The sequence below is a fragment of the Nicotiana tomentosiformis genome, chromosome 2 (genome assembly GCF_000390325.3).
Source record: "Nicotiana tomentosiformis chromosome 2, ASM39032v3, whole genome shotgun sequence".
Classification (NCBI taxonomy): Eukaryota; Viridiplantae; Streptophyta; class Magnoliopsida; order Solanales; family Solanaceae; genus Nicotiana; species Nicotiana tomentosiformis.
Window position 1 is genome coordinate 53092409 of NC_090813.1, and position 10106 is coordinate 53102514.

The 10106-nt window shown below is 35.9% G+C and overlaps 1 protein-coding gene across 1 annotated transcript; it reads right to left on the bottom strand.

The window, feature by feature from the left end:
• Positions 1-3192: 3192 nt before the first annotated feature.
• LOC104113670 (small RNA-binding protein 11, chloroplastic) lies at positions 3193-9328 on the bottom strand. Its single transcript, XM_009623910.4, has 4 exons — positions 9122-9328; positions 4054-4122; positions 3852-3958; positions 3193-3769 (listed from the first exon to the last, which is right to left on the bottom strand). Exons 1-4 carry the CDS (start codon positions 9264-9266, stop codon positions 3629-3631), a joined length of 462 nt encoding a protein of 153 aa, XP_009622205.1. The 5' UTR covers positions 9267-9328; the 3' UTR covers positions 3193-3628.
• Between the last annotated feature and the right edge of the window lie 778 nt (positions 9329-10106).

Sequence of the window (10106 nt, forward strand, 5' to 3'; positions counted from 1 at the left end):
CTGTACCATTTTACAGGTAAACAAAAACTAGTTACTATTACAACAACTATAACTATACCTCAAATAAATTTGTAACTAAAAAAAAATATTCTTACAGATCATCATATGATTATCAAATGTGAGAATAACACAATAGAAATTTAAAATTGTACGAAATATCAATATTTCCTTCTCTCTTTTTTGTTTGGGGGTTGAGGTGGGGGACTTAGACATGCAAAAACAGAATAGCTCAATTCATTCAGTTCCTGTCGTCTTCTTATTCTACAAATTTATCTTCCTTTCCTATTTTTCTCGTTATTCGCTTCCTTTTCTCATTTATATTTTAGATAACTCAAAAAACAAAGGAATAAATGCAGCGGGAATAATTGGTAGAGCCTCGTGGGGCTGTGGGTCCTTAATACTTTTCCCCTTCAATGACACGTATCAACGCTGGCATTGTGGGTCCCAAAGGGAACGCCTCTACCGCTCTACATTTTGCTTTAAGCATCCTGTTCAAAATTCACTTATTAGGAAAAACTATACAGTATTATCGCTAATTAAAAAATAATAGTCAATCAAATATGTATTCTATATATATATATATATATTTAACTAGTAAATATATTAATTTTTGTCCGAGTAATCGAATACGTAACTTATGACAATAAAGAACTAGTTAATATATGGACCATGGGGTAAAAAGCTTTTCACAAATTACACATCGTTTTTTATTTTTTAAGTTTGAAATTAAGATATATGATTTAATATATATTATTACCATTCTTTTATAATTTTATGAGTCATTTAAATTGTATATGAAGGAGGTTTAATTTTTATGTAAACTCCACCGTTATAAATATTCTAGTGTCTGATTGATTGTTTTTCTTTCCCTCATAAATAATGTGAGAATAAATTATGAAAATCTAAGTATTACGTATCTTTTCTTATTTCAAATTAATATATATTGTTGTTATTTTTTATATAGTAGTGTCGACCTATTGTTTAGAGTTAACATATATTATTTTAAAATATTACTATTACTTACACACACATATAAGAAAAAATTAAAACTATATCAGATGACACACTTTAATAAGAAATGTCTCTCTCGCCGAATAAGAGAAAGAATCTTTTGAAGTATAAGAATTAAACTCTGCACTTTAATGGTGGAAGGGAAAATAACTCTATTAAGATTTAAGACTGTATTCATTAGCTTTAAAAGAGGTTTTGTATCTTTGATCATAAAAGATTTTAACTTTTATTTGCTAATTCCTATATAAAGAGCCATGATTGAGATTTTCATAAATAAATAAAAAAGCCAACCCATGGATTAAATAAAAGAGTTTAATGAGGAAATGACATAGCTACGACATATTAACATCTTGAGATAAGAGCCCCCTCGAAACATGGGAAGAGGATATCCCATTTGCAAGAAGAAAATTCTATAGGAGTGGCTTCCAACTTTAATATCCGATTAAATTATAAAAAGGTAATTTAAAACTTTGAATTGCACATTTATTGTACCTTTATGTAAAGTTTTATTTAAAAAAAGAAAAGAAAGAATGAGTTGATCTACTTTCGATTTTATAAGCTGGTTAAGTAGTTCCTACACAACTAAACACAGTCAAATGAAAATATGAGCATTTTCATTTCACTCCTAAATTCAATATTGTTAATTGACAATGCTCTTTTTCCAAATAAAAAATTATACTAGTAAATTAGAGAGGTTATTCAATTGTTGACATCTAAAGGCAAATAATTCTGTGATGGCTGATCCAAAGGTAAGCTAATAGTAATGTACAATATTGAGATGTGTGCACACGGCAGTTATTAATTCGTTATGAGCCTCATGTAGCAACACATGTGCTGGTTCAGTGGTAAAGTATCTAAATCAAAGCTCCTGTCGAAATAATGAAGTGCTAATTAAGTAAGACTTTCAAGAAAATATAAAAGACAATTTAGACAAAACGTTCTTATAAAATTAACGCAATTAAAATATTTTCTTAAATGATGTATAAAAATATTAAAATCATATAATATTGGCCGAAAAGAATATTTTCAAAGAGTGGAATATTCGAGTAATGAAAGGAAACTTTTGAAATAATCCGGATCTGATTCCACGGAACACAAAAAAGAAGCTTCTTAAGAATATTCCGGAGATATTCATAATTAGTACTACTTCAAACTTCAACTGTCTGGGCTTCCACGTTGTAAGCTGCTTAACTACTAATTAATTCAGAAAACAAATTTAACTAATAAATCGTATGATACTCAGTTTGCTTAAACTATAGTTGATCCACAATATTATTTCATAATCCAATCGATTACAACTAAGTCAAACAGAAAAGCAGCTAATTCATAACCTTATTAGTTGTCCCAAGATTGAACTCAACTCTAAAGGAAACTTGATACAATGAAGACCGCCCCCTAATTGGATAATATTCACTCAAGAAGTGATTGACACTTGATAGGACAGTTCATTTAACGGCACAACAGGAGCCAAGTAATATTAATCAGCATTAAACATGGATTTATGAGAGTATAATCCAACAAGCAATCCTTGTCAAAACTTGTGACTTGCAACTAAGGGGTCGTTTGGTTGGAAAACAAGTTATCCTATGATTAATTACCCCGAGACTAGTTATGCCGGAATTGGTTATCCCACCCTCCCATGGGGATAAAAAAATACTACAATCCCGGAATATCTAATTCTTGGATTAGTTATACCACGATTTTATCTCAATCAAATATAATCTCGAGATTAATTATCTCTTATCCCTCGTACCAAACGAGCCCTAATTGATGCTACATCAACCCTCCTAGCCTTATCTCAACTGTTCAATCATCAGACAAAGAATAATTTGTTTCAAAATATTTGACCTTTTTTCCAGATCTACCACTCTTTCGAATTGATGTTGTCAAGAGATGTAAGGTACATTTAGACATATTTTTATTTTATGACTAATGCAATTAAATGTCTTTCTTAAGGAGTGCAAGAATATCAAAAGACAGAAGCTGCCCCAACTGTATCCAAGATAACTAATTTCAGAATTCTTTATTTTCCGAACCGGAAACAACCTCTCTATCATCATAAGGTAGAAGTAAGGTCTGCGTACACACTACTAACTACCCTCCCCAGACACCACTTGTGGAATTCCACTGGGTTTGTTGTTGTTATTTTCCAAACAATTCCATCATTTAGCAACGGCCAAATACCAATGTAGTTTCTCGTCTAGATTCTTGTAAGAGTTCAATACATCATGGTTCATTTTCACCAAGTCAAAAGCCACATATACTAGTCGATCTTGATCTAACGAGTTACACCCAAGTTTGACAAGGCAAGTGTATGCGATTAATATACATGATTCTAAGTATGAGTTTTGTAAGATGACACAAAATATGCTTGGCCTCTTGTAGTTCTATGCCTTAGAGAACAAATACAACGTAAACCTGGACTTACAGATGCAAACCAGAGGTTCCAATGACGGACAAAGTAAACTAATTCCATCGGGGTGACCTAAAATTGTACTTTCCCGCAATAGAATTTCCATTAAGACCACAGGAAGCTGCATCAGAAATTAGTTGCCAGAACGAGTACCTGCGGAACTGTCATTCACCTAGCAATAACATTCTAACACCGGTGTAAGAATTAACGATTTTCTTTTAAGTCTGGAACCTCATTTTCAGATGGCAATCTTTCCTCAGGTGGACCACAAGTTTTGGGGTATCTGCCAAAGTCTTTATTTGTTGGCTTCGCAATTTCCACAAAAATGACCCTCCCATTGAGGTACTGACAAGGGAAGACAGAATTTGAGAAAAAAGAAAACACTGCACAACAATTAAGAACCAAAATAAATTCAGTGGGATATAACCTTGTGATCCATGCTATCAAGAGCAAGCATGGCATTTTCTTGAGAAGTGTACTGAATAAATGCATATCCCTTTGATCTCTGGGTCACTTCATCCTTGACCACCTTAACTGATAAGGGAAGTAGACACATTTAAGAATGCAGGCCTCAACTACAAGAAAAAGTAAAATAGATAAGAAAATTATCTCCCAAAAATGGCATGTACCTTCAGCCACCTGGCCAAAATTTGAAAATATCTTCTCCAGGCAACTTTCATCAGCAGAGTATGGTAGATCTATGGTTCAAAACAAGAAAGAAAGTTTAGAACTTTACAGAACCAGAAAAGCAGAGAAATGCAAGAAAATTGCGAACTTGTAGTAAAGGGCGAAATAGAAAATCAGCTAGTGTTTCAGTGTTCCAAAACTATCTTTTTCATTAAAAAACCGGCATTCATTACGTTTACAATAGAATGAGAACTATCGAGTAATCCTTAAAGGTAGAACATTTTAACTTAGTTAAATTATAGAAACTATCACTCTAGTGGTCTCAGCAAAGAAAATTTCTCAAAACTCTTCTTTGAGCAGCACCATGAAAGTTTCATGTTTATGTATATTACTAACTAGAAGTAATTCGAGTTTACAACAGATCATCTTGTCTCTTGCCTGAAAATTTACACAACATTGTAGCAGAAAGCAACATTCAAAAGGAGGAGGATTAAAAGAGAGTTTCTAGAGAAGCATCAATGCTTCTTTTATTACCATTGTGCCTAAGAAAGAAGGCGCATCTTGTATCAGAGACTATAGGCCTATCAGTCTAGTGGGGAGCATTTACAAGATTATTTCTAAAGTGCTTTCCAACAGACTAAAGAAGGTTCTTGACGTGTCCGTTTCGTCCTCCCAGAATGCGTTTGTGGAAGGTAGGCAGATCCTGAATGCTGCTCTTGTGGCAAATGAACTTGTAGACTCCAGAAGAGAATCCGGATTACTGTGCAAGTTGGACCTTGAGAAGGCTTTCGATCATGTCAATTGGGAGTTCCTGGACTTCATTATGAAACGGATGGGGTTTGGGGAAAGATGGAGGGGATGGATCAAGTTTTGCATTTCATCAGTCAGATTCTCTGTCCTGGTTAATGGTAGCCCGTGTGGTTTCTTTGGCAGCTCCAGGGGGCTCAGGCAAGGTGACCCCCTATCCCCCATGCTATTCATTTTAGTGATGGATGCTCTGAGTAAAATGATGGATCGTGCGGCGAGTGGAGGATTCTTGAGAGGTTTCTCAGCTCCGATCGGGGTGCTCAGTGCCCGAAGGGTCTCTCATTTGTTTTTTGCGGATGACACCCTAGTTTTCTGTGATGCCGATATGGATCAGTTGACCTGCCTGAAGCAGGTACTGCAGTGGTTTCAGATAATATCAGGACTCAAAATCAACCTCGGCAAGTGTGAGATTTTCCCGGTGGGTGAGGTTGCTAACATTGATGCTTTGTCGCATGTTCTCGGATGCAAGATGGGCTCTCTCCCCACTACTTACCTGGGTCTACCGTTGGGTGCTTTGAAAAAGGATACTACTGTTTGGAATCCAGTCATTGAAAGGGTTGAAAAACGATTAGCAGGCTGGCAGAAACGGTATTTGTCAAAAGGCGGTAAGGAAGTGCTTATTAAAAGCACTTTGTCAAGTATCCCTACCTATTACTTATCCCTGTTGCAAGCACCTGTGAGCATCACAGAAAAACTGGAGCGACTTCAAAGGAATTTTCTCTGGGACGCGGCAGATGGAACTAGAAAGTTTCATCTAGTGAATTGGCAGACAGTCACTTCCCCAAAGAAGTGGGGTGGACTTGGAGTAAAAGATCTCAGGGTATTCAACAGAGCTTTGCTGGGGAAGTGGCTGTGGAGATTCGGGGTAGAAGAGCATGCTCTATGGAGGGAGGTCATAGCAGAAAAGTATGATTCCACGGGAGGGGGTTGGAGGACCAAGGCAATCACAACACCGTTTGGGTGTGGCATGTGGAGGAACATCATGAAGAACTGGGAAGCTTTCTATGGCAACATCACTTACAAGGTGGGAGATGGAAGGAGAATCAACTTTTGGAATCACAAGTGGTGTGGAGAGGCTACTCTGAGGGTCTCTTTCCCACACGTCTACAGAGCTTCAAACCAGAAGGAATTGATGGTCCAACAAATACGCAAGGAGCATGAAGGGGGATAGTATGGGACTTCTCTTTTAGAAGGAACATGCAAGATTGGGAGATTGCGGAGCTCCAAAATTTATTGGCACTGCTATACGGGCAAGATATGCCCCATCCATCTTATGATTCTTGGAGATGGGGGTTGCGTGATGATGGCTTGTTCACCGTAAAGTCCTTCTACCAGAGTATGTTGGTGAGACAGGAGGCTACTTTCCCATACTCATCGATCTGGATTCCTAAGGCGCCCACGAAGGTGTGCTTCTTCGCGTGGCTAGCAGCGAGGGGAGTGATCTTGACATCTGAAAATCTGCGAAAGAGAGGAATTACACATGTTAGTTGGTGCTACATGTGTAAAAGCTCAGGGGAAGAAGTTGATCATCTTATGCTGCATTGCCCTGTGTCCTGGGGTCTATGGAGGGCAATCCTGAATCTCTTTGGTGTTCAATGGGTGATGCCAAACACTGTAAAGGAAAAGCTATATAGCTGGGCCGGTTTCCGTAGAAGAAGCAAGCAAAAGGCGTGGAAGTTCGCCCCGTTAGCTCTCATGTGGTTAGTCTGGGGAGAGAGAAATAGGAGAGTTTTTGAGGGGATTGAGTCTTCGTTTTCACATCTTAAGAATAGTCTTTTATCTTTGATCGCTTTTTGGTGCACACATGTAGCCCCTACTTGTGTAGAAGATTGGGCGTCATTTGTAGGGAGTCATGTTCTGATGTAAATTCTCTACTTTTTGTATACTGCTTGTATGCGGGAGTTTTTTCTCCCTTTTGATTAATACAATTTACCTTATCAAAAAAAAAAAGAGTAATGCTTAACAAATGTAGAAAGGTAATACTTTTTACATAATTCTCATTGATCAACCACTAACGTGCTCTATAATTGCAAATTTCAACTGATGAATCAAAAAGTGATTGCTTTTGAAGAAGGAAGAACAGAATGAAAAGAATAAGATGCAAAGCCACAAAAGATAGAATTGGGAGTACCATATAGGCACTTCACCTTCATAACACCAGATTTGGTTCAATTAACACACACATACTTATTTTATCCTCATCATTATATTTGCAGTATCCTCTTGGGGGCTCTTGCAGTCTAGACAATCTCTATCTTCAAAATGGGTAAGGCCAAAAGCAACACTAAAAAGCCAACATCTTTCTCATTAAACCGATACAAAATATAGTTCCTACAGGGAAATTTGCGGAATTAGTAATTACATGGAGATACATCTCTCCTTCTATGAAACCTTATTCTTTTCTTTTTATTTTTTTTACAAGCAAATATATCTCCAATGACCACTTTCAGTCCTCAAAGACAACACTCTTCTTAGTTCTTACTAACTTTGTAATGTCAAGGATGGTTGAAATGCACTTTACATAGGAATTGCTTTCTAATATCACCATTTTACGCCTTTGCGGACTACAGTGAGGAAGCTAAGAGCCAGCAGATGTACATTTCAAATAATGCCTAGCTGAAGTTCTACAAGCCTGCAGACCCCTTCTAATTTCAGGCCCTTAGAGCTAAAGAATTAGGATGCTATCCTATAACATGAAGTGTTTACTTACATCAAACATCATAATTGCTCAAACCAAGGATCTGAACTCTACTCCGCCTGATGCAGAGTTTGAACCAGGTAAATTTACAGAGCCAGCATCTTTGAGCAACTTCTTCGACAAGAAGCAGCATAATCGTAGACTTATCATGCCAACTAAAGAAACTGATGCCATTTACTCCAACCACCACTATGGAAGGGCATCACTAGCTTTTATCACCAAATGAAGCAGAAAAATGTAACCACTCATAGGTACAACTACAACCACATAGTCCCGAATCTTCACAATGATGGATTGATGTTCTTACCAAAGCCACCTAGGCAAATCAACATTTACAATGTTGTGATATCAACTTTTTTATTAGTATCAGATTGCAGAGACAAGATATAGCACAAAGACGCATAACCTCCTACGAGTCTTATTAGTTAGTATTACTGCATCTCGGCGGAGGCAAGATAACACATAAAGAAACATACAATTCTATGATCACTTGTTATTAGATCTCATTCTAACTGTTTGGTCAGAAACAGCAAGCAAGCAATATGGGTTGTACATTACTGGTGTCAAACAGTACTCAGACTACAACAAATGCCACCAGTAAAGATTCTAGCCAAACTTATCACTTGTTACTATATCTCATTCTTAACTGTTTGGTCCGAAACAGCACGCAAGCAATGTGGGTTGTACATTACTGGTGCCAAACAGTACTCAGACTACAACAAGTGCCACCAAACTTATTTCTCTTTTTAATTTCATGTCTGCCCACCCTTGCTTGGGAAAGAAAGTAAGTCAATAAAGTTTTGGCTTGGACCTCCAGATGTTGTATCCGAGCTTCAAACGCCTTGAAGGTTTAGCTTTTACAAGACTTAGGTAAAGCATATAATTAAGACATGTTTAAAAACTACCATCCACGCTAGAAGGGGATAGTCAATACTGTAATATTGATTCAAGCAGTAAAATTTCATTCCGATACTTCCTCTGAGAAGCTAATGTCATCTTCCAAATGCATTGTGTAATTTGACAAGCGTCTTATCTTTTCTGGCTCCAATGACATTACGCAGAGAAGAAAATCTGGGCTAAAGAAAGTAATTTCATCCATCCAGTTAACCTAACCTAGTAAAATAGATATCCAAATTATCTCGTCAAGCATTTCAGACATTATCATATTGGAAACAAAAGATCATAGCTTTACAGAATTATAATGGACGGAAAAGCTCCCAGGAACTTCCCACCATTTCATAGATTCGGGCTCAGGTAGAGGCCAACCAACTGGACTTAACATGATAATAATACTGAGCGGAGAAAATAAATTTCCTTCTATAAAATTCTTATAGCCAATTAAATGAACAAGTGACAATCTACCCCCAAAATATATCATCTAAAAAGAAAAATTAAAGTTCCTTTCCTTTAGGTGGGGAAAGAATTCACGCCAAGTGAACCTCTTTTAGGATAAAGTACAGTTCTTGATATTAATCTCAACTTCGATTAAATATATCAACAATGACAAAACAAAGCCCACAAAGAAATGAGATAAAAATACAAAGAGGAGGGAGTAAATTGCTTACTTCTAACCATAATCTTGCTGGCAAGAGGGTAGCTGGAAAAACTAGCTTGGATTTTGAAGGATTTTGGTTGACGTGAAAGTCCAATTGTTGGCTGCAAAACAGCAGCTGATGAGCTGCTTGGCCATAACCCCTTATGCATCAACATTATCAACTTCGTTACTTAAGCCTTAGGTGATGTTGGGGTTTTGTGGGAACATAATGCTGGAATTGTTGCTAATTAATGGAGAAGCTGTTATGAAGTAATTAATGTAATTAATTAGATATTATATGTGAAATACTTATTATTAAAAGAGTAATTTTTGTTTTTAATAACTAAATTTTCGCATTTGCTAATGTAAGATCTTTTATTAAGTAGAAATAACACGAGATAGCTACTTTGAAGGGTTGTTATTTAGGAATTAGCTCGTGCGTCATGAATTTAAGTTTTTCAATTTTCGGGAAAAAATATCCTGACTGAAGTTAAAAAATTTAGTTTAAAATTTCAGAATAAAATAAGTACTCGTTAATCTCTAAGAGCCTGTTTGGATTAGCTGATTTGAAGTAGCTCATAAGCATTAGGTGCTAAAAAATACTTTTAAGTGTTGAAACTAATTTAATAAATAATCAGTTACGTGTTTGGATACAAGTGCTGAAATTGATATAAGCTGCTGCAGTATTTGATTAAAAAGTGCTGATAAGCTCTTTTTCTGTTAAAATGACTTAAATAACCTTATAACTGTTTACACTTATAAGAGCGTAATTTCTTTAAAATTTTAGATTCCATATCGATTCAAATACAAAATATTCTATTTGTCATTTTATTTTAAATACAATTGTACTTATATAAGATAATTTTTATGATAAATATAATTTATTTTATGATAAGTATATAATCATAAGTTATAATAATTAATAAATTGACAAAAGTTTCTCAGTAAAAAATAACCCTAAATAGGACAAAATATTTGAAGAGAAACAAACATTGTCTTCATCACCACAACACTTA